This window comes from Colossoma macropomum, unplaced genomic scaffold (genome assembly GCF_904425465.1).
Source record: "Colossoma macropomum unplaced genomic scaffold, Colossoma_macropomum, whole genome shotgun sequence".
In the NCBI taxonomy this organism is placed as follows: domain Eukaryota; kingdom Metazoa; phylum Chordata; class Actinopteri; order Characiformes; family Serrasalmidae; genus Colossoma; species Colossoma macropomum.
Genome location: NW_023494786.1, coordinates 5,653,209 through 5,679,753, shown reverse-complemented (window position 1 = coordinate 5,679,753; position 26,545 = coordinate 5,653,209). Strand labels below are relative to the sequence as shown.

The following is a 26,545-nucleotide window of genomic DNA, read 5'->3' as shown; positions in this document are numbered from 1 at the left end:
GATCTATCCGAAGTTACATTTACCAAATCAATTTTATTTTAACGGCCTCTCGCATATTGGCATATTGACGGCTTCTCACGCTCCGAGGACAGAGAGCGAGGGAGAGACAGAGGGAAGGAGGCAGACGGAGAAAGGGAGGGCGTGGAGGGGGGTGCAGTGGTTAATAGCATTTACCATATTTAATGCAGCGATGTCATCATTGAATATCCTCTCTGAATAATGTGGCACTTCATCATAAATTCTTTACAACTTATTTACTTAATGGAGAGAGTTATGGGCCGCTGACAGCACGCTAATTAAACATAGTGATACACTGCAGCCTCGCCGCAATGACATCCTTAACCAATCCCTCACACACACACATGCTCACACTGTCTCTCTCTCTCGCACTCACTCACACACAGTCTCTTTCACATGTACAGACATAATCTCTCCCTCTCTCTATCTATCTCTCTTGCTCTCTGTCTCTCTCAGTTGTTTAAATACATATTATTCAAGCATGCAATAAATTATCAGTGGATTAAAATTCATGAAACCTTTTTTCCCCTTTTCATGGATATCAGAGTGAGAGAGAGATGGAGAGTGAGAGGGAAAGAGAGAGAGAGAGAGAGAGAGAGAGAGAGAGCAATGGGGGGAAAAGAGCCATAAATCTACCAATGGTAGACAGAGACTTTTTCAATCATATTAAATCCCAATGTTTGCCTACGCAGGGCTTCTGCTTGGCTCTGGAAAACTCTCTCAGATTTATCGCTTGAAAAACGAAAGAAAAAAAAATATCAGCAGATGTTTAAATGCTGTCACAGCCTAAATGGCTTTAATAAGAAAGTTCTAAAGAAAGTAAGGCATTTAAAATGCTAAACAATATAAATATAACATTGGCTAACCAGTATTTCGTGAAAACAAACGTCAAGCTTTCAGCGGCACTTAGCTAAGTTCTAGCAGAGGAGCCATAATCATAGGCAACCGACCAAACTTCAACCAGAGCGTTTCACCCAAACCAAGCCTACAATGTAACTTCCACCTAAAAAAAAAGCCAGGATAAACTGAACTCTTGACATTGTGAATCAGAGTTGTTGTTGAAGCAGTTTACTTAAGAAAAGGATTGGTGCTGATATACACTACCATTCAAAAGTTTAGAATCATTCGCCATATTATTTGTTATTTTATTCAGTAATAACTTAGCAGACAATTAGCAGAAGGTATCTTGAGATAGTTTTTAGAACTACAAGAAGTTAGTTAACAATGGTCTTATACTAATTTCTTGTCAAATTATCTGCTTTGAGATTTGATCACTGAGATTTGATCATTTGAGGCATTCTGGACATTCACTCTTAGCAAAAAGAGTTCTATAAAGTAGTAAAAGAAGGCGTTCTTCATTGGCTTTGAACAAAAGCTGCACCTTTTTTGGTGCTATATATTCTTTAAAGAATCATATACAACAGCTTCTCTATTATAGAGAAGAACATTCAAATGTTTTTTTGAGTCATAGTTCTATATATAACTTTTGTCTTTACTAAAGAAACTTTGAAGAACCGGGTTAAGTATAACTTCATTTTCAATATTAGACAGAATAATTTTATACATTTTATAGGTGCAAAAAAAATTTGGCTTTACGTTATTGAAACTATTGATTCCAAACTTTGAACAGGAGTAAGCTGATACGAGAATTACCATTTACCCATTTATTGCAGTTCACAATATTATTATGATATTGTATTAAGAAAAAAAAAGATAATACATGCACATACTTGCAGTGTTCTGAATATAATTTTTAGTAGCAATAATGTGTTGGTGGTTCTCTATTTCGTGTATTTTTGGCTTTGAAAAAATATCCTGGGTAATGCTTTTTACAGCAGCATAAATGTTTTGTTTATTTATTTTTGGAATTTTTTTTTACAAGCATCATGCCTTTGGTTTCCCCATGACGATATTTTTTAGGGTGTTTGGTAGACCTTTGGTACTCTAGCTAGCACATCAAGTATGAAAGCATAGTGCTCAGACCTATAACACACTAAAGCCCACTTTACACTATGCTATTACAGCGGTCTTGTAAGTTTACTGCATGCCAGATTGCACAAGTTGCTGCAAATAAAATCTTGGCCAAACTCAGGCTGTCTCAAATGTCAGGCTGTGCAAATTCAGTTATGCTGCACTTCAGATTATACAATAAAAATTTTCTGCTGATAGATTTTTACAATGCAACAAAATGACAGCATTCTGCACACGCTTTTTTTCCAAAAGGGGCCACAAAAGAAAAAAGCCCTTGGCATAACATTGGCAATGCTTTGTCTGAAAAACAAAACACATATCCAATGGCTAGGAAGAAGAGGGTGGCGCTGCTCCTAGCTGGGGGTAATGAGCTATGCGGAGAGTTCGCTAAAAACATAAGCTACTATTCTTAAATTTGTGCGCAATAAAGTTTTTACATTAATCATGTCAAATTAAACATTCAGAGACCAAAGAATTTGTTCATGATTTGCATTTTTATCGTGACAATTAGTGCACAGTGTAAACCTTCCTTGAAACAGCAGTAAAAACATCAAATAAAGAATGAGATGTTTGCTCATGTTTGTTGAATGTAACGTTATACTCAACTGAATTTCAGCACGTCTACATATGTGATGCTAATGTTTCGACACTAGAATTGTCCACAATGGTATCAGTTCACTGTGTTGGGATGCTCTGGATAAGGGTCTCTCCTTGAGCTCCACACAGAGACCTTCAATTAGCCTGATACCCCTTAGGCGACCCCTCCAGCCAAGCAAAATTAGCCCTGGCGGACTCTGGCCAAGCCTGCACTCGACCTTTGACCTTGTCATGTGACCCTGGCTTCGATTGAGTGCAGTGACTGACTGATGTCTGATAGACGGTGGTGCTAGGGGTGAATAGGACTGGACGGGGGAAGGGGGAGGGTGGTAGTCTAGGCAGGGGTATTTAACCTGGTTAAAGGCTGGATTTATGAGCTTGGGCTTTAATTGAGCTAAGAGGGGGATTCTCATTCGTCTCAGCATCACGACATCACTGGGATGGGTCGCGGACAGAGGGGCTGAGGATTCTTTATCCCTTCTCTGAAACCATGACGACACTCTAGCAGAGAGACAGACAAAATGATGTAAAACCGAAAAAGCCAAGACGCTGGTAAACGCAATGGAAGCTGGGGGAATAGTTTACAATGCTGGTAAAATGAGAGAATGATTCATCTGCTTCCTTCTTCCAGTTTTCACTAAAACAAAAAGGCCAGTGTGTTGGATATAGATTAAACGTTTAGCCTAAGGCTGAGACAGAAGAAATGCAGTTAACAGCAATATATAGTGTAGTACTAAGTCTTGTGTCCAAAAGTTTACAATTTACTGAATTTTTGACATTGTTGAATTGCTTTTTTGGAAAATATACCACAGAATTCAATTATATTCATAGTTTGGAACTATATTAATTTGAACTTTAAAGTAAACTAAATTTAATATGTTTTTTTTTTAAGTGAAGTTCTAGATTAGCAAAAACGGAGGGTAAAACTATCCTGTAGTTTTAACTTTGAGAAAGTTCAACTTGAGAAGGAATCTTCTGAATAGCAGTGAACAGATCTTGTGAGATATTTGTGAAGTGACAGACTCAAGATGCAATCTAATTGGTGTAATAACTGTCCAATAAACTGTCTTGTAAATGTGACTGATGGGATTATGCCTATTAGCAATTAATTCAATGGAGTGCTGAGCCATTATTTAAGTGATGGCTGAGGTGTCAGTAGAGATAATACTGATCAGTATTTGATGACCAAAACACGACTTGACCAAAACATGCTAAGTGGGTTTCACATTTTTGAGGACAGATTTGCCCTTTTTCTAATGTTTTTCAATTTTAAGTACTCTGTATAGTTGTCTTGTCAGTGGAGAGCTCCAAGCGCCCTGAGTTAAACTTAAAGTGGTCAAGTTGCCTGTGACATTAGTATTTTTCCTGTGCTGAACAACAGGATCATGAGGAAGGCAAGCCATCACTGACAGTTGTAGTCAGAGCTGTATAATTTCACATATTAAAATTAGCACGACAGGGGTCCTGAGCGGTGAACTGCCTAAGCATTGGCTGCATCTTATGGCGATGCCACAGACATCCATAGTCAGTAGTCAAGGGAGCATAATTGGCCTCACTCTGTTGGGTAGGATGGGCCTTCTTCTCTCCCCATCACTCAGCATGATGCTAGCCAATGTAGGTATCTGTTAGCTAATAAAATTGGCAGTTAGCATTTCCCACCACGTTTGTTGAGCTGTTCAATGACGTTGTGTCAGCAGCCATTTAAAAACACGCAGTGAGTAACTTCATGTGACTTGGAGGAAGCACGTTTCCGGCTTGGTAGTATGAACAGGAAGACCTAGCTAGCGGATGGGAGTTGGCCAACACAAAATTGCGAAGAAATATTGAATAAAATCACAAAAAAGCACAACATAAACAAAAAGCAGCTTTTTAGGTTTTTACAAGCAGTACCACACTTGCTAGTTGATAGTAGATCACTTTCTAAAAAGACCAGTGACAGAGCTTTCTACATAGCAAAACAACAGCTAGCACAGCTGATTGACAGATGACTGACGATTGCTGCTTAGCAGCGAGAGAAGTAGCAAAAGCAGCAGTCCAAACAACGCACCATGAACACAATGTGAACCCCCATTATTTTTTAGGAAGCTTTTACGACTGGACCCTCCATTAACAAAACTTTTCAAGGTCTTTTATTGTTACATTTGTGGAGCTCACTTATGTTTTAGACAATCGACAATTAGTTGAATAACCTGTAAGAAAAGAATGAAACAGATGCAATCATATCTCCAAATATACTGTCCTACCTCCCAGCCATGAGGACGTTTTGGGTCACTGTGACTTGGTGTTCCCTCAAAGGGTCCGAACTGCTCACCGACCTCCAGCCTCCTTTTGCTCCAGACACCCAGGTTGCTGGGGGAAATGCCCGATTCGCGTAGTTCAAAGTCTGGGGGCACTGATGTCTCCGCCTCCTCCCTGCCCAGGTACAAAGGTGTGTGAAAGGAAGTGTTGAAGGTGGAAGATTCCTCAGCAGCGTCTCCCTCATGCAAAAGATTTGGGGAGGGGATGTTGTTAGCTGTGACCAGTGGGATAGGGTCTCCATCAGACACACCTCCAACTTCCTCCAGAACATCAGAGGGGAAAAGCGGGAAGTCACCTTCATCACCTGTAGAAGATGAAATCATATTTGACAGTTAGCACTCCAGTATTGCTGTTGTGGGAACAAAAGTTTCAAATCACTTATATCAAAGGGGAATTTTTCAAAATGTCTGCATAGTGCAATGGCTGGGATGTAAAGAAAGCAATTCTGAATAGTTTGATGTGAAATGGTCACACATCAAACAGTGGTGGTGATAGGAACCAGGGTTTGTGATTAATACAAGACAAAAAAGCCATTTATGTAATATCTAAAACCAGCAAACCTGCACATCTTCTGAGTTTTGGAAAAAATCTGGAAAAAATTTGTTTTGTTGTGGACTATTTTGCCTCACACTGCCTTACATGTAGAATATTCAAAACAATATTTTTGTGTTTTAAGCCAAAATGTTTATCTGAAAACAGTGACTGCATTTACATGCACCCAATAATATGACCATAAAATCATAGTTGGCTTTCTGTAGTTATCTGATTATTCAGATGGTCATGTAAACAGCATACTCTGGTTTCTTAGATCGGAGTAAGGTCTGGAAATCTGATTAAGAAATCTGATAAAGAGAGCTGGATTTTAGCTTATTAATCAGACCTCTCAATGCATGCATATTCTAACTGTACTTCTTCTTTTCTCAGTCTGCGCATGTGCGAATACAGATGGCGGTACCGGAAATAAGCGAGCAGTGTTGCTGCGAGATGCAGCAAAACACTTTTAGAGCAACACTGAAACCGACTACATGCTTCATGAAATGAAGGATTTAAATATTCTTCATCTTTTAGAAGGTGTATGTTCAGAGGTTCAGGTGGCTCTGTGTTTTTAAAAAAAGCCGCAGCATGAAGTTTGAGTTTTACATTACGTTTACGTCATGTCTTCTGTGAGTTTATTGGCCAGTTGTAAAGCAGGAATCTCAGGAGTCTGATACAGGAGTTCCCCATTATCTGATTACTCAAATGCATATAAACGCATTGATAGGATTACTGACAAAATTTGATGTTCTGCAGTTATCAGATTATTAAGTGCATGTAAATGCACTCAGTGTCTCAGGCATCAGGCAGCGTATTCATAAGTATTTTATGTAATAATTTTATGGAAAAGAGCTTTTGGAGGCATCTTCAGACAGTTTTTAGAATGAAATTTAACACCAAACCATCTTGACCAAAAACACATTAGACTGAATTTCTACACGTATCTGTGACAAAGTTGGTTCTACATAATTAAATACAGTGATTCCCAACTTCTCAACGCTAATGTATGATGGGTCAAAGGTACCTGTCACTTTAATGAGAGAAACTTGAAAACATCAAATCAAAAGGTGGCAAAGGTTATAGTTATCTCTGACTCATAGTCATATGCCCACAAACTGACACATACATCCCCTCATATCTCTGCACACACACATGGCCTATGACATCTCTTAGCAGGAAAATATACTTAGTTCCAAACAGAGATATCTGACGGCTGGGCCAGTTAAACAAACACGAGCAGGAGGAAAGTGGTGTGCGTCTGTAATAACAGTGTGTCTGGAAAGGGGGTTGAGTAGGGGTGGGTGATAATCAGTGATTGCCGCCACTCATTAAACCCTCTCAGACATCTCCTAAAGGGCCGGACCTGACTGTTTGCATTCTGCAGGGGATCCCCAGCGGAGGATAGTAAATTGAGTGTCGACTGCATTGTGCGGCCCCAACACTTTTATGCTTCCTTCTTTCTGACATTTTCCATTCGACCCCAGGTGACAGTGAATCAGTGCAAAAAACAGAGGAAGCTGCAGCCATCAAGGTTAATTGTGAACGGAGAAGGGAGAGGATGTCGTCTGGTGACTTTTGACCGCTGCCTCTGGTTGGAGAGGAAGAGCAGCGCGTGGCTGACGAGAAAATCCGACACACGTTCCGGCCTGAGTTACACAGAACTGTAACGACAGTGGCAGGGACGGCTACAGTGGGCAGAAGAAAACGTGCTGTTCTGCGCATGTGCGAATTCGACTCACTGCTTCCTGCCGGCTGATCTACTATGGCAGAAACATCAGTTTGCCATAGTCAATAAAATGTAAGATTGAAATGATTTAATAAAGCAATAAACCACAAGAGGCCGTGCATTACTGCAATTTTATCACAGGAAAAGATGTTCTTAGGCACGATGTGAAGCGAAGCTAAAATTAACAGGTGCTATCATTTGGAATGTTCAGTTTTATTCGTTCTCCAATTCACATCAGGAGAAAATTTTGCTGGGTTTGGTTCGGGTTCAAATTCAAACCTTTGTGCTGGGTTGAGTTCAGAGAAACTTTTGTTATAAAGCTTAAAAATTACAGGCTTGATTAAAGGTCCACTACGAAAACTGACTGACAGAGCATTAGTGATTGAAAGATCAGAGCAGAAAACACAAACAACTCTTGGAGTCGATGCCAAAGGATTGCCTGAACAACTAATTAGCTCTGATGATCATGCTAACATATGTTAGCTCGCCCAGTCTGTGTAATGTGGCATCACTAATACACTGAAGAACCTGGGCCAGGCTAACACATGGCTCTAACAACTCTCTAACTAATGTGCCGTTGCTAACGCACTTGGAGCTAACCCGCTGCGAGTAAGTCAGTGTGGAGCTAGCATGCTGTGGCTAGCGCGGTGTGGCTAACGTGTTGTGACAGGTAGTGGTGAGTGCTAATGAGGAGTGGGGCAGGCTCTCCGGCACATCCTCCTGTCTCCGCACATTCCTCTTGCACAGGGGGGCGGCTAGGCTAAACGGCCCTGTCAGAGCCTGAACCATCCCATTCACATACATACACATACAACTTCTAGAGTTGTCATCAGTTTACATTCCTTTGCACAGTTCAAACACATACAAATATTTCCCTGCCCTTTTAACCCCTTAAACTCTAGGCTTGCTATTTAGTCATAAATCTACAGCCAAAATATAACAGTTAAACACTTTATTTATTATTAATTAGAATGATCAAAATTTAATTTTAATAACTTGCCACAGTAAGACAGAATGCAATTGATGTGTGTTGTCATATGTGTGCACATAAGGGCCCAATTTAGTAAGCGTTGAACCAGTTCCAAGCACAAATTGGACGCACTCTGCCTGCATGTCATGTACAAAATGGCACATGAGCCTACATATGCATTTAAGGGATGATTGCACAGGAAATGGGTGGATATATTTGAAGTGCACTTTAACATACTAGAGTTAAGCAACTAGCAAGCAATTTTCTTTAACCATGGCAGCAGACACAGCGGCTAGACAGAGGTACAACCTTCGTGCATGTGCTGAAAGAATATTTCCCAACACAATAACAACATTTCAACTTTTAAGATACATGTGCAAGAAGACACAGCCATGATGGGGCACCAGCAATGAGTACAACTATAGAATGTACTGGAGGGGAAGAACTTCATTTATTAACCCTGCTATGTCTTTGGCTCTGTTCATTCCTAGTATATACATAGTGGAAGTATGCATGCATTTCCATTTGTCTCGAATCTCCAGTGACTGCTTATGATGGGATTTCATGACTAGAGGATGGGTGCTGTACACATTTACTACAGTAGTCTCACATTTACTATAGTAGTCACATCAAGATGCTTTAGCATTTACACTACAAATGTTCTGTCCATCTTTGAAGGTGGTTTGAGTGATAGGATCACAATTTCCACTGAATCCCGTTTACACTTATACTAGCACTGTCCACTTACAATTGTACCACCCAAAATGCATATTATAGTGCCAGGTGTGAAAAGGGACTTCCTCTTTCATCTCGGGCTTGTTGACTGTTCTACCTTTTAAACTCTGCCTCATGAGCAAGTGCAATTTGTAGATGGACCTGTGTGCAGTCTGCAGTCCTCTACGCAGTCAAATGTTAATTTAACGTCTGTGTGAAGCAGTAATAAATGTGTTATTGACCACCCAGCCAAATTTGAATGATTAAAAAAGTTGGCAAGTATATAAAATTAGTTTTGAAAACCGTGAAAAATAAGCAGTATTCTCTGCTCTGTAATGCTGGGGGTGGGTACACTGAAGACACTGAAACCATGCCCAATCGCAGAAAAGGTGCAGCCTCTCTCAAGATCTCAGTTTCGTCTTTGCCAGAATGTAACTGCTGCACCATTTAAGGTGGAACAGGAAAATTCTAACAAGAATCCAGTGAATTGAAAGCTGATCTCAGCTTCGTACTTACATTAGCACATCCATTAACTCACTAGGTTACATCAAGGCATATACTGCGCCAAACAGCGGCTTCAAACATGGCAGATTTTGGATCCAGAACTAGCCATTTTTATTATATTCAATATATTTCCTCGGGTGGGGACTAGGACTGGGACTGAGATTGAATTTCTGGAGCATTGGGGTTTTGGGCACAGGGTGTCAGCTCCAAAGCCTCAAGTATGATGGGGCTCTAGCTTATGCCAGACAAGCACTTGTGTTGTGTGTCTAAGATCTAAGGGCCTATGTTCTCAAAGTGATGAGCTTGTGCTGGGGCTTTGGCTTCAGTTGGGTCTGGGACATGGGCCTGGGGTTTGGGGCCTTTGGCATCAGCTAGGCTTGGGGACCTTACAATGGCTTCAAACATGGCTCATTCAATCAGATTTTATGTTCAGAACTATTCAATTTAAAATATTCAATATAGTTCCCTTTCCTTTTACTAGGATTTATTCCATAGAGGTACAGCATGAAGTCAATCAAAACTCACTTTATGAAACATTATAGAACATATGCAGACACAGACACACACACACACACACACACACACACACATTCTCCACTACCTTTCAGGCGACAGCTGAGAGCAGGTTAGAGGCCCTGCTGTAAGTTGTAGCTCTGCTAAGCATTTGAAACTATAACAGTAATCTCAGTTATGCTGTTTAAACATCACTCAGCCTCAGAGCTACAGGCCGCCACACTCTCCAAACGCAGAGCTTTTAAAGGTAACTTAATCCCTTCTTCGCTAACCTCTCCACTTCTCCATCAGTGCTTCATCTTGCCTCTTAGACTGAAGGGAAAAAATTATAATTCTCTGTGGGCCAAAACCCTCATGAGCAGTAGTGGGATTTCACTTTGGTCAATAAACATATTAGTTTCGGAAAAGGTAAACGGCGCTAAAGGAAAATAGACCAGACCAAGGTGCAGACTGGGTTCCGTCTCATAGAAATCACAGTGGTTGCAGTATTATATCACTGATAAAGATCAGGGTTTAGGCCAGAGGTATTCATTAGGGGATGGTAAATGCTCACTGCTTTTTCGGTAATAGCTAGACTGCTTTAAAAACTCAAATCTTTATCTGCCGCATCTATAGCATGTTTCCCTGCACAGAAGAGACCATAAAATCCACTCATTCAAATCTATTAAATAGTTCTTTTGTGAATACTTCAGTCAAAAGGTATTCATAAACTAAGCTTTACATTTGCATAATATGTCCTTTCAGAGAGGGGACTAGTTTTCCAGAGGGAAGAATTTGTGGTAACCAAATTCACTGTAATGGTGTGGTTTTCAGTGGCTCCGACCTAATTATGCGTAGTGACCAGTATGGGTTTAATGATTTACAAAATTCATCATTCGATTACAATGGTGTCATCATGGACAAATGTACCATTCACCAGTACATACAGCCCATATCTGAAAAAACAGATCACACTGAATTTACTGTTTTTCTGATATTACAAAAACCAATGCATTTACAAATATCCACCTATTCAGCCTGCACTAGTTTAACCCCGCCCATTCTTGCTGAAGGTATATAGGGTAATTTGGCTCTGACTGCTTTTTAAATGAGGCACAACACAGGGCAGCCTACAAGTACAGGGCACATTTACATATATCAGTCTTAAAGGAACAGCATCAAAAACCACTTATTTACTTCTAAGGGATGAGGAGAGGTTGAAAAATGGTTGAAGTACAGATCAATTCTGATAGATTTTGGTATATAAACCTCATAAACAAAGTGGACCTCATCTATAAGTTGAAAATTTAGTAATAATATCTTTATTTTAGTAATGTATTTATTTATAGAGCACTTGTACCAGTAGCAACTCAAAGTGCTTTACAGACAGGTTTTAAAGCTTAATAGTAATCGACGAAACCATGAGTATTCATTAAAAATCATAAACGACAATTACAGATCAAATTAAAAAGATAGATACAAAAGAGATATTGAATTTTAATTAAATGCTAAAGTTAAAGAGATATAAAGTTAAAAAAAGATTTTAAGTTAAAAATGTACACCGAGCTTAGTTATGAAGAAATACGAATATGTACTTTTCACCTGGAAAAACTTTTTTAAGGTACACAGTTGGACCTTAAAACCACTGTTGCACCTTTGAGGGAACATTCACACTGTTTGTACCTTGATATTTCTTTATTTCCTTCAAAATAAGAGTGATTTGAGCTCTCTTTCTTTGATTTTGTTGGTAAATATGATAGAAATGTAAGATTTGGGCCCTTATTTGTGTCTATTTCAGTTTATTAGAACACTGAACATTATAAAAATACAGCATTTGAAACAAAAGTTAGTGTGCCAATCTAATGCACTACCCACAAGGTAATAGGCTAGCCCCAAGTTAACACCTTAGCTACTAGATAACATGATAGTAATGATACAATGATACCATATGCTGTATATAACATGACAGATATATTGTATTGTTGAATCCCTAGATACCAGAAAACCTTGGGGAAAGAAAAACAACCAGAACTTCTTCTTTGATAAGATGTTCTCCTGCCTCTACCTCATCCTACGACCTTTCACTGGAGTATTTCTTCAAAGTGGTTTAAACCTTTGGTAAAAATAGTCACTTTCTAAGGCCTGATTCAGTGCTTTGGATCCTAGAATGAAGGAATACAATAAGATCTGAGTTAAGGTATTTTCCACATTAGGACCTGCCCTCCACCCCTGATATTATCAGTCTAAGGCATGAACAGCATGGCAGTTATAATGACCTCATTCAGAATGGACGGTGCCAGGGCCACTCACAGAACATCCTCAATTAGAACAGAACGTTCTAGAATAGCACCGTGACCATCGGTCCCCTGATGATGTCACCCGCACAAACACAACAATCACTGTCCGAGAATCCCGAAGAATAGGAGCATTTCCTGTCATTTAATATGGAGCATGACGCATCACGTCCTGTGCCACCCATAATGCAGAGATAAAGTGCAGTGATGACTGCGTGTGTGAGAGTGTGTGTGAGTGAGTGAGTGCTGGTGCTGAGAGACCTCTGCTGCGCATATTTATTTTTTACCCACAATGACCCAAAACAACGCCCTGAGACAGACACAGAGATAAAGAGGCGATTAAAGTGAGAGTGCAAAAACAAGGGAGAGATAAAGAAGGAAAGAAAGACAAAAATAAAGAGAAAGGGAGGGTAAGTAAGAGAGAGTGTGACAGACTGAAGAGAGAGAAAGGCAATGAAAAAGTGAGGGGAAAAAGGAGAAAGGAAAAGTGTAAATGTTAGAGAGAGAGAGCGCAAGTGCAAAAAAAAGAGTAAAAGAGAGTTTAAAAGTGAGAAGGAGAGTGCATGAAAGAAGAGACAGAGAGAATGAGAAATAGACAACGGAAAAAAAAAAGGAGGAGAGGGAGAAAAAGAACGAGAAAAAACGAGAGACAGAAAAATAATGGAATAGGAAGAGAAATGAAGAGTGTAAAAGCAGGAGAGGGAGAAAGAAAGTGAGAGGGTGAGAGAGAAAAAGAAAGAGAAAGAAACAGAAAAAGAGAAATGTAATGGAATAGAAAGAGAAATTAAGAGTGTAAAAGCAGGAGATGGAGAAAGAGAAAATAGAGAAAGAGACAATGGAAAAAAGAAAGGGAGATTGTAAAAGCAGGAGATGGAGAAAGAGAGAGAATGAGAAAATGAAAAAGAAAGAGAAAGGGATATTGTAAAACTGAGAAAGAGATAAAGTGTGAAAGAGAGAGAGATAATGAGAGAAAGAATGATTGAACTGAGACACAGAGAGAAAGAGTTAAAGAGTGAAAGACAACGGAAAATGGAAAAAGAAGAGAGGGAGAACATAAAAACAAAGAGAAAGAGGAAAAGAAAGAAAGGGAGAAAAGGAGAGATTGAGAGAAAGGCAGTGTAAAAAAGAGAGCAAAGGAGAGTGTATAAGCAAGAGAGAGAGGGAGAAGAGACAGTGAGAGAGTGAGAGAGATAAAGGAAAAAAGAGAAAGGGAGAGCATAAAAGGAGGAAACAGAGAAAGGGAGAGAAAATGAGTGAGAGAAAATGAGAGAAAGAAAAAGAGACATTGTACAAGTGAGAAAAAAATTTGAATGAGGGCCAGAAATAGAAAGACAGTGGAAAAGAAAGATAAAGGGAAAGTATGAGAAAGAGAGAACGAGAGAGAGAGAACGAGAGAGAGAGACGGATGGTTGGTTGGTAGGTGTGGCTTTGTTTAAGAGTGTAAACATCATCATGAGGGACAAACAGAACTTCTTGCTAAAACCTTTCATTAGTGCACAAACTGTCAGTGTGTAGTCAAAATCTCCAGGCAACCCCCCACAAACACTGCTGACAACCATCACACACACACAAATAGAGTAAACTGCGTACACACACACACACACACACACAGGACTGTATTCCCATAACGATGACATAACAATGCTCGCAGATGTCAACACTACAATCATTATTACTATCAGGAAAAAACAGAGCACATGTGTGTCTGACTGTGTGTATAAGCTTATGTGTTAGCAGGTAAGCTGGGAAGCATGTATGTGTGTGTGAGAATAAGTCTGTGAGAATGTGTGTGTGCGTGTGTGTGAATGGTTTTCACCTCTGCTCCGGGGTTCTGGCTCTCTCATACATCTTGTGATTATGCGGAGCAGCGTGGGACCCCGCATCATTACCGCCTACATTAAAGATGGTAGGAGCAGCCATTAATCACCATGACAACACACCCTAATGGAGAGGTGACCCAGTCAACGCCCGGGGACGTCAGGACGCACACGCACGCACACACGCAGGCACACGCAGGACAAATGTGTTTACTGTGATATAACCTACCTGGGCAGAATGTACACCAGACACACACACACACACACACACACACATACACACGTGCACCCTGCAGCACTGTCGTCGGTAAATATAGATACAGGTCCTCTTAAGGACTGTAATAGGGTCAGATTTGCTTTCTAAGCATGTGATGATGGAGGAGGAGATTAAGATACTGGGCATCTGACCAGTGCTTCTTGCTTTCTCTCTCTCTGTCTCTTTTCTATGCCTCTCATTTTCTTTCCCTCTCTCTCTCGCTCTCTCTCCATTCAGCTCAAACTTGCTTGGGTTGACTGCATTTTGCAAATGATATGATATGATAAACAGCCATACGCAAAAATTTGAACACAAACTTCAAATCATACTTCAGTCATTTTCTAATTGAAAGTAAGTTAAATTCTCTACAGAGAACAAACTTAAATGCAGCATTTTCTGCATATTTTAGTGCACCATTTCTATTTATTTGCTGAGTTTAACCTCCCCAAAGTTTTATCACAAACTTCTATTACCTAAGAAGAGCTCAACCAGTGTGCATTGAAGTCTCTGTAGTTATTGAATAATAAGGCTTCGTATGTAAAAAGTCATTTTAAGGGGTTAACCAGAGGCAAAACTCTATAGAATAATCTTAAATGGATAGAAAATACTGTAAATCTATGTAAAAATTCATGTACTTCAACTGCTGATCACTGAGACCTTAATAGTTCACCCCACAATCACAAAGTCAAATAAAAACCTCCGCAGTTGACACACTTAAGAATTGCACTTAAGTTGGAGATACTGAAGGCAAACAAAAACGGACCAAGGACCGTCCCCTGTGGGACCCCACCGCTGCTCACGACCTGTTCAAACACACAGTTCTGCAGTCGCACAAACTGTGGCCTTGAGGTCAACTAATTGAGATTTGAGGTCAACTAATTGAAATTTGGCCTGTGGCAAACCAATTGGCCTGTTGTGGCCATTTGTCAACCTGTTGTTTTTAATAACTGTTTAAAGATTTTACTAATCATTCTTAAGAATATTACTGAATATTTCACAAGAGGTGGACAAAACACATACCAATGTTGGTTTTGCATGTTATGGCACCAGTTATGCAAGTTACAAGGTTGATTTCTTCAGTATGAATCTGAAAAAAAGGACTGCATGACTATTTTCTTTTCATTTATTCATCTTTGAATGTGTGTTTGTGTCATTGCCAACAGAAATGGATGTTTGTATGTGTAGGGGACAGTGCACATGCATAGTAGAATATGAAATTCTATGAACAGTGACTGTGAGTTAAGTGCAACCGAAGACAAATTCCTTGTTTGTGCAAACATACTTGGCCAATAATGTCTGATTCTGATTCTCATTCTGATTCATGGGTCATAAGATATAGGCCAAAATGTTAAAAATGGTCAAAACACTATGAGGTCCATTAGGATTACTTAATTTGCCCAAGTTGTGTGGAAGATATTGCACCTTTGATGGGTTTACACCCTGCATTCTCTAATGCCAATCACAGTTTTACTATTACAATTACAGAATTATATGAGAACAATGATGGTAAGATACACAGTTCAGAAATATTACTAGGGGGTTGTATGCAGCACTCTGCAAATGTGCAGTGCACCATAAAAAACACACCACAAAGTGCAATGCAACCAAAGACACAATACACCCACACTGTAAAAGCAATGTTTACCACAGCACGGTGAAGCAGACAGAAGCAAGAGCCAAATCCCACTGCAGCACGAAGACGGTAGGTGGTCCTGTTTTTTGAAAGCCCACAGTTTATCAGGACGCAATATGAGGAGAGCTATAAGAAATGGAACTGGGTCAATCATGTACGACCAGCAATACTGAAAGTAGCTTTGCTGATATATTTGAAAACTGTTGTACCCATAATTAGTACATCATGATAATTCAAAAATATAATAATATAATATAGTATAATATAATATAATATCTTGTTTTTCTAGTCATCTTGAAGAACAATTCCACTGACATTTAAAATGTCAAAATTCAATGGCTAAGATCGAACAGCGTCATTCAGGGTAGTTTGGTGTGAAACAGTTGAGTGAGAAACCTAATGATTCAGATGTGTTTACAAAGAGTTATTAATGTGCTCATAACTCTTTGTAACATGGTAACAATGCTGTGTAAACATAATTAGAAATAATAATGCCTCATAAGGGTGTAATGATGTACTATAATTCATTCTTTGTTGTAACTCAAGCATCATTATTCATTTTAATGCCTTTAAAATAGATAATGATCTGTACATAATTATAAAGCACCTATAATACTTAATGATTATAAAAACATTCTGAACGTTTAAAAAAACATCACTGAGTGCTTCAAGTAAAATGACTGTTTTAGATTATTCACATTTGAATGCTAAATGTACTGTTTGGGTGTCAGTGTATGCACTAAAAGAAACTTTTATTATTGAAGGATCAACTGGAGTGCTTCTTGCCCTGTGGGTTTAATTAGATGCCACTTATGTATTTGTGTCATATTTGGACAATAGAAGGAAAAACCTGTGTTCAAAACCATTGTTGTTGCTGGACAAAACAGCTTTTAAGAAATTTAAGAAAAAGTTTTTGATTTTTTTTTTTTTTTCATTTTCTGATTAGTTTAGAAATATTTCCACCTCATATGACAAAAATAAAGTTTACAGTACAGTGTAGTGCGCTAATAATCAACTGGATCAACTATCTGTTTAACTATCTGTTTACTTAAACTTGTAATATCTGTTCATGTTCTCTTCTTCAAAACTGTTATTCTGAATAATGAGTACACATCAACATATAAAACAGACATCTATTGAGACAATGAATATTTACGTGAAACTGGGCTACATCTTTTCAATAAAATACTTTCATAACCAAACACTGACTTTTAAAGCTGTCTAATGTCAGGATAAAGCTTACAAACTATGTCAGGTAGGTGGAGTCTAGTTGTTTTAAGTTCAGCATTGATTTTTGGAGACAAACTGCCAGACCCAGTGGAACCTGGGATTTCAACTGCTTATATCATTAACTGACCAAACTCTCTATATAGCAGACGGGAACCCTTAGAGACTTCTAGGCCTTCAGAAAGTATCTAATGATTTCTGGAAACTAAAACATATACATCTGTAATCTTTAGTTCATTTTTATTTGATAGTATCATTATTAATGTTGTAATTGCAGTCTGTCATACAAAATTTTGGTTGGAAACAAAATGGTTAAAATCTTCAAATGACCAAAGGAAAATTCTCCTATAAGAATTTTTTCTGTGTGTTATCAAGGTAGATATAGCCAAGCTCGCTCTCCCAATGGTCAGGTCTTCAGGAACTGGACTGAAGGTCTTACACATTAGATTAACTGCCAACATAATTAGAAAATGACAGTGGAATCAACCAACCACGCTTGAATTTACAATGAGTGGGACTAAATTCACCTGAAATAGTCTGTTGTTAGAAATGAAAAACAGCAGGCAGCTTTATGCCAGGGGTCTTTTACTGAAAGAGTCACTGTAACTGCTACATGGATGCTTAATGCTAACATACTATTAGAGATCCCATAGAGGTGCTAGACGAAGTTAACATTATCATGGATTTTTTTTTCTCATTTTTGACTTCAATTGGCCATTTAAGGCCTAAACTGAAGTTCTAACTCTAATAGTCACAGTTTCCCACAAATTACATGTTTTGTTTATTTTCTACATGATAATAAGCTAACAGATCATCTACACTGAACTTGAATATGATATTTTCTGCATATTTTAGAGCACAATTTGTATTTATTTGCTGAAGTTAACATATTGGAAAAAATAACTAATAACATAAAACTTAGCACAGTCATAGCACATTTAATGTGTTATGTTTTTCTAATATGCTAAATTCAGCAAATAAATACAAATTGTGCTCTAAGATTTGCAGAAAATGCCAAAAGCGCAATGTAGAGCATGCGTTAACTTATTTTGACTTAGAAATTCACCAAAACATGTAATCTGATTAGGAGTGTCCCAGTGTTTGCACACAACTCTATGTACTTGACAAAAAAAACACAATTTGTTCCTGTACATAACACTCACTACACATGTTTTATATGTGGATTATTTTGTAAGTCATGTATCCATTTATGTTGCATTTTGTGTTCAAATCTGCATCCAGAGAAATTTATTGCACATTTTGTATTTAGTATATAAAAAGGGAATCTATTCCCTACATATCGATTCTGGATTCGATCTTTTCCATCCAAGGCTAACTGCAAAACAGCAGCTATGTGATCTGTTAGAAATGTTGGCTTGCATTTAAACTCTGAAAGCAGGGCTGATGCTAGTTGTTTGGTGGTGTTTGTTCAGAATGCACATACGCCTGCTTATAAATCAAAGAGAGGGAAAAAAAAGACTCACGCTGCATCTGTAAGATGAACGACCATTCTAAATTAAATCACCTCCATTCAGTCTTTCACGCTATTTAGAGGCACTCACTAAAACACCCACGACTCACTTACCAATGTTTGTGTGTGTGTGTGTGTGTCAGTAAATGAAGGCTTTTCTCTTGCTGGTCACTGGAGACCAGCAGGCCTAAATAAGTGCATGTGTCTTCTCAATCCTCTGTTTGATTGGATGTTGAAGAGAGGAAAGAGACAGAAAGCGAGAGAGTGTGTTTGTGTGTTTAGAGACAGAGAGCAGATGTAAGCACAGGCTCAATGGGAAGATAACAGACAGCAGCACAACATAATTAACCTGGACACCACTCCACTTGTCTTAAACACCCCACCAGCCACCACACACACTGAGAAATGAAGCACTTTCAGCAGCTAGCCCTTACAATGGATTAACAGCATACTATGGCATTACAGATGAAAGTAGTGATTGGATTTAATAAATCTCAAATAGAGATGTGCAGTAAGTAGTTAAAATTACTTGAATTTCAATGAAATTTTGATAAAATTGATAACTTACATTACTTTAATGTGTTATAATATTATTATGTTGAGCTGGTGACAGTAGTGCTATGCAACTGGTCACACCTCTGAGAAAATTTCATATCCCAAAAAGAGAAGCATAGAGCCAAACTTTAATTCTAGGCTAACAGATGCTGGATGTACTATGACGTTCTGCTGTAGTTCTATAATTATTCAGTAATTAGGTAGTGATGTGGTATTTCCACTAAAGTCTATTTTTGGAAACGTATTTTTATTTTTACTAGAGTCACTATTTAATTCAATTAACAATACTCTTATTTGAGTATGGGTTTAGGCTGCTCTTCTTGCCTCTGGTTATACATTTCCATGACTTGTTAGCTGCATTAGCTATGTAGCTCCAGTGTAAAACCGAAAAAGCTAAAATTTTTTTTGGTTTTCCTTTGCCAAGTTGGGGAACTGTGTAAATTTGATTGTTGGCCAAATTATCACTTCAAATAACACTTCAACACACACAAGCTAAAGATAACTAGCAGCACACACTCCAACAAACTGGCTGAAAATAACTCCACAAGATGCTCTGGCTGAAGCTGACCACATTTTCTGGCAGGTAATTGAAAGCTGAAAAAAGTGAAACTGAAGAAATCTGTCTCACTTAGGGTGTTCTTTCAGCCCACCTCTAGAATTCAGCCACGTAAACATGCGCACACACACACGCTAGCAGGCCTTTGTGACCCATTAAGCGCGTGTTAATTAATGTGCGCATTGTCTGAGTGTTTTTTCTCTCATTCTTCAGCTATTCCCCTACTCACTGCAGATGGACCAACACTCAATTAGAGAACAATGCAATGCCGCTCAATTAACACTGAGCAACAAGCCAAAGTCAAACATCCACACATACACACACCAACTCTCTCTCTTTCTCTCTCTCTTAATTAATTAGCATTAGTGGTGATTAACAATGAGCCTCTCCAGGCAAGCATGTTTGCACACTTCTCCTGTTTGTGTGTGAGGCGCTGGAGTAGACAGCTGTGTTTTTTTTTTTTTTCCATGCTGCGCAGAGGGATTTTAACATGTTTCTCACAAGGCTGACAAATGACCTATTAATTATCTAATGTTGTCTGACAACAGGCGCTTGATAAAGATGTATGTTTGTGCATGAGGTAGAGAGAGATAGAGCAGGAGGTGGAAGAGGGAGGGGGGTGAACAGAAAAGCAATGCTGCTTCTGCTGCCTGCCAGCCATAACTAAATCAACACACACGCACACACAAACACATACACAATATGCATTCACTCTGTCTCTCTCACACATGCAGAGCAATACTAATTTGTAACTTTTCCCATGAGGTGTGTGTGTGTTTTTGTCTGTGAATTGGTGTATTGTAAGGCTGCAACTAGCAGCTAGCTGTCCAATATATTTCAAATTTAAGTGACAACCATCTTAAATATTTAAATATTCTGTAAGGACAAGAATACTATAAGTATTTGTTTCACCGTAATGATAAATAAAACTGTATATAAACACACAGATACACATAAATATACACGTTATACATAAAATACATGTTTACATGTGTGTATATATATGTATATATATATATGTGTGTGTATATATATATATATGTGTGTGTATATATATATATATATATATATATATATATATATATATATATATATATATAAATATATTTGAACATCCTGATCAAATATTATGTTTTATAAATAAATTAGCACATTGTCTACAAGGAACAAACTTAAATATGACATTTTTGTTCCGCTAACTTGCACAATTTGGTAATAAAACATGCCGTAATGTTGGTACAGGGAAAATTTCACAGTATGTTGAATTCAGCAAACAAACAGTAACTGCGCAATAAAATAAACTTATTACCTTTTTTAAATGTAGTTATTTACTTAAAGTTTACTCATTGTGTATTTCGAGAAATTTTCATTTATCATGGAATCTGACCAGGGCAGCCAAACCTTTGCATTCAACTTGGTAACACAGTGGATGAGAAACTGGGCTTCAGACTGGAACAAGAATTCTTAGTGGTTTTAATTTATGTTAATTACCTCTTATTTTCTTATTTTTCATTAGGTCTCGCCATAGAAAAGATTTTGCGTGTCATAATACGTTATGCAAAAGGTTACGTTTACATGCACTTTTTTAATGTATTTTTTTTATTCTAACCATTATGTGATCATTTGTGAACACTGGTAAAAATGCATGTCATCAGTATCAGCCAACCAATACTGGATGGGCTTTAATATACTGTACAAATTAACATTTTAATTATTAAACAATGTTATTTTTATTGCACAGCGCATTGAAATGGCAAGATTAAATGGTTGAACTGTGCATTTTTCAGTTACACACACATACACACAGGCCTACAGGAGGTTAATGTGGTGCAATCTTAAACCACAATCAATATCACTGAGAATGAGGCAGGCTTAGCGTCAACTACAGCATGTCATATCATTAAGGGCTTCAAACCGCTTTTAGTAGCGCTTCTCACACAAACACACACACACACACACACACACACACACACACACACACACACACACATATACACAAAGTTCCAGAGGAGTTTTTCCTCACACTTGGACGGCTGTATGTTTGGTGTAATGACTGAGTGTCACAGTTTGTTATTAATTCAAACCTGCCTCAATCTTGAGTCTCAGAAATTGTCAATTTACAGAAGAAAGAAAAACGTCCTAAACTATAAGTTACGTTAATTTAATGAGATTCTATTCCAGGTAATTTTAGACTGATTTCTGCTGGCCCATTTGATTTACTTACATACATGTCATGATTTGTTAAAACAATGTGAAGAGAAGCCAGTATAAAAAAAGCAAAATCATAAAAACATGTTACAAAGTTTTACTATGATAACAAGGAGTTTTTAAATTTAAATTTTAAAAAGAAGCTACAAATACAATTTGTACTAACTTTGTTTTTCATATATTACTTTTTTCATTTTTACTATTACTTTACTATTATTATTACTTTAGGATTAATACTTTTTTTCCCTTCATTACTGGGGGAGTGGGCATTATGGCAAAAATATAACCTCACAGTACTTCAAGACAGAATTGTTTTCAGAATACATGATATATTACAACAATGAAAAACTATCAATACAATTGTTTTTATTCTTGCTGCTTTTATGTTCTTGTATAATTTTATTTTTGTCTTTTAACCCTCTAAAAAGCATTTTGGGCTGCAGTATATGTATAAAAGATGCCATACAAATAAAGCTTGTTTTTATTATTACCCAAGACATGAGATTTTTATGCCACACCCTTCCAAACCTTCTATACTGATCTTTTATAAACACATTATTGTATAATCCCAGATACATTATTAAGAAGTAAAACACATCATTGCTATATTATATCATTCAGAATTGGGTTCTGTGTGCTGTGAATGGTTTAGCGGCACCAATGAATACAAGATTAAAAACATGCGAGAACCGAATGCATCACCAATCACAAGCGTGTGAGAGGAGGAGGAGGTTTGGGATTAATTGAATCAGATAGCAATCAGAGTTCTGCACACCTTGAGCATTTGATCTGTTTGTATCTTTGATTATCAGTGTGCGAGCATGTGTGTCCTGTCAAACAGTCTAAGCATTTGATTTGTTTTGTCTGTCTGTAGTTCTTTTCTTTCTGTCCTGCTGTCACTTCTCCTCCACTTTGCTCAGTGTCAGTTGACAGCGTCTTTCTCTATTTGTCTCTCACATACACACAGAATCACCCACACACACTCGGGGGCAGTGGTTATTTGTAAGTTTATATTAAGTTTGTAAACTCTTTACTAAGTCCTTAGTTACCAATGGTTACTAAATTCAGTTGCATCACCAATCTACAAGCAGAATTCCACCAGTAAAAAAAATGACTGTGTAAGTAAATCATTAAGAAAGTCATTTAGATTGGTTTTGTGTGAAATGTGATACTGGTTTACAATGGTTTTGAGTGAAGGTTTTGGCCTAAATTCTTTTTTTATTCTTTCATGGCAGAAAGATACCTTGGGTGTTGTAAGAGAAAAAGTTTTTTTTTTCAGATTTACCACTATTTTTCCATTATCAACATTAAACATACAAACTCAATTCCAAAAGAGGTGGGACAGTGTGTGAAATGCAGATCAAAATAGAAAGCCACGATTAGCACATTCTGTTTGACAAGTATTCAGTTGAAAACAGTATAAAAACACAACATTTGATGTATTACCTCATGAATGAATGTAATTATTTTTTGTAAATATACATACATTCCAAATATGATGCCTGCAAAATGTCCAAAAAAAGTTGAGAGGAGAACATGTTCACCAATGTGTTACATCACCTTACCTGTTCATTACACTTAATAATCGTTTGGGGACTTAAAAACACCAACTTATCCAGTTCTGTTATAAGTTAAGTTTTCTGTTATACTCTTCAGCTGCACAACTCCCTTCACTGTCATGTTTTCCACTTTATGATGTGCCACACATCTTCAACAGTAGACCAGTCTAGCACCTACACTCTTTGAGTATAAAGCCATGTTATGTTGAAACAAGCATGCCTGAAAAAGACACCGTCTTATATACATTACCCCATTTCCAAAGAAGTTGGGACGCTGTGCAGGATGTAAATGAAAAAAGGATGCAATGATCTGCAAATCAAGTAAACCATTTTTTTTAAAAGAAAATACTACAAAGACAACATATCAAATGTTAAAACTGAGAAATCGTATTGTTTATTGAAAAAATATGTCCATCTTGAATTTGATGCCAACAACACGTTTTAAAAAAGTTGGGACAAGGGCAGGTTTACCACTGTGTTTCATCACCTCTTCTTTTAACAACACTCTGTAAGCGTTTGGGAACTCAGGAGAGCAACTGCTGTAGTTTTAAAAGTGAAATGTCTTGTTTGATATAGGATTTCATAGCTGCTGAACAGTTTGGGGGCTCATTTGTTGTATTTTTTATTTCATAATGTGCCAAATATTTTCAGTGGGTGACATGTCTGGACTGCAGGCAGGTCAGTTTAGCACCCGGACTCTTTTAATACAGAGCCATGCTGTTGTAATACATGCAGAATGGTGGTTGTCTGGATGGCAGAATATGTTGCTAAAACATGTATATATCGTTCAGTATTAATGGAGCCTTCACAGATGTGCAAGTCACCCATGCCATGTGCACTAATGCACCCCTATATCATCATGAATACTGGCTTTTGAACTGTGCACTGATAACAAGCTGAGTGGTCTTTGGTCCGGAGGTTAGTTGGCAGCATTTCTGGATCCTGTTTATATATGCTTTCTTATTTGCATTTTAGAGTTTTAACTTGCATTTGTGGATGCAGCGACAAACTGTTTTCACAGACGGCGGCTTTGAGAAGTGTGTCTGAGCCCATGCAGTGATTTCCACTAGAGAATCATATCTGTTTTTAATGCAGTGCTGCCTAAAGACCCAAAAATCATGGCCAGCAAATACTGGTTTTGGCCTTGTCCCTTTCATGTAGAGATTTCTTCCGATTCTCTTAATCTTTTAATGTTATTATGTACCGTAGATGATGAAAAGCAAAAGTTCTTTGCTGTTTTACATTGAGAAATGTTATTCTTGAGCTGTTGTTGATGTACATCTTTCAGCGTTAATGGTGCTTGAATAATTAATTAATGGTGCAGATGTGCAAGTTACCCACTAATATAAAACCTTGGCTTTTAAACTTTTAAACGATACACAAATCTGGACAGTCCTTTACTTCTTTATCTGACATGACATTCATTATTTCCATAAACAATCTAAAAGCTTGACTTGTCAGATGACAAAACTAATTTCCTCTGAGCATCAGTCCATTTCAGATAAGCTTGAGCCCAGAGAAGTCGGCAGTGTTTCTGGACGTTGTTTACGTGTGACTTCCACTGTGCATAGTCCAGTCTCACTGAACTGCAAGTAGCTGTTGTCCTTTTCAAATGGGCCATGATTTTGATTTGCCTATTTGGTAACTTTGGGGTAGAGGTACTTTGTACTGGTCAACATACAGTAAAATTGAGTTTAAGTAGTGCAATTTGTTTTGATTAAGAGATGTGTAAACATGGATTTACATTTTAACCAGCCTACGTTTTAAATTACAGATAGCTTGTGACCCGAAATTGAAAGGTGCCATGGCTAATTTAAAGGTGTAGCAATGAAATACATTTCACTGCATAGAATGGGGTTGGAATAACCATGACCATCATTTGCTTATGTAAGAACCAACCATCTACTTAAATGATAGTGAAACTACTACTATAACTTAAAGTGAGAACCCACAGAAAATTATATTTATGAGAACTTTTGGCTTTTACAAGTGGATCACAAGTATGAACACACACACACACACGCGCACACACACACACACACACACACACACACACACACACACATATAGCAGGGCAGTTGCTGATTGCCATACTGCCATATCGTGATTACAGTGCACAGTTGTCCACATTTGAGAAATTGATCTGGTGATGGAGTGTGCATTGTCACGGCGACGGGCATCACCAGGGAGACGTATTTCCAGCATTGGCGCTGCCAGCCCCGGGGGCCTCGAGAGAGACCCCCAGACTGGGCGTCCGCTGGCTGCCCAACCATAAAGCCAAATGATAGCATATGTGCTTTGTTTAATTTTGATGTCCCAGTAATGTATTACACAATTAGATTGATTTGACAATTTCCATTACACTTGATAAAATATTTATGGAGGCGGGGCGGTGGATGATAAGTCTTATCAAAGAGCTGTCGCTCGAGAGCCGCTGACACACGCCATCCATCAGCATCATCACTCAGCACCACTAGCGTTAGCCTATTAGCTTTTATTCACCCCAGAGGAATGGCCCGTGACACATTCTATAGCAAATGGGGCGGTGGGGGTGGGGGGCTACCTCTCTCTCTCCCTCTCTGGCATCCCTCTCCTTTTCTTATTTTTCACTATCTCTCCTTTTATTCTTTCCACTTCTCTCACTCTGGCTTGTCCTTTTGTCCTTGTTTTCTTCTACTGCCTTGGTCTAGATTAGCTTTCTCGTCCACACTTTTCTCAGCCTCTACCATTTTTTCCCCCTCAGGTCTTGGTTTTCTCTCTCTCTCATTCTGCTCTCTCATCCATCTCCATGCAGAAATATGCACCTCCTGATTGATCTCATCAGTCTCAATATTGGACGCACATGGGTCTGATGCAACCAAGGAAGGGAAAAGTGTGCACCTCACTTTTATCCCTTCTTCCCTTAAACCCAAAACCTTAAACCATCCCTCAAACCTATCACTACCTGCAATCTTTGTCATAGAACCATAGGGCCAAGCCAAGAACCATTTAGAAACCGTTTTGTAAGACATGTGAGTGTCATACTCACCTTTCTTTCTGACAGGGCTGAAAGATTAACCGTTTTTATATCAAAATCGCAATTTGAATGTGAGTGTAATTTTCAAATCACTGTATTTTTAATTATATCCTATATTATTTACCTTTG

At 38.2% G+C, this 26,545-nt stretch overlaps 1 protein-coding gene across 13 annotated transcripts in view; it reads right to left on the bottom strand.

Moving 5' to 3' along the window:
* mecom (MDS1 and EVI1 complex locus) overlaps window positions 1-26,545 on the bottom strand; it is a 244,860-nt gene that overhangs the window by 147,401 nt on the left and 70,914 nt on the right. For all 13 annotated transcript variants that reach the window (XM_036558605.1, XM_036558621.1, XM_036558629.1 and 10 more), the window contains exon 2: window positions 4,830-5,188. In XM_036558605.1, the coding sequence (XP_036414498.1) occupies window positions 4,830-5,188 (359 nt within the window). The remainder of the gene's footprint in view (window positions 1-4,829; window positions 5,189-26,545) is intronic.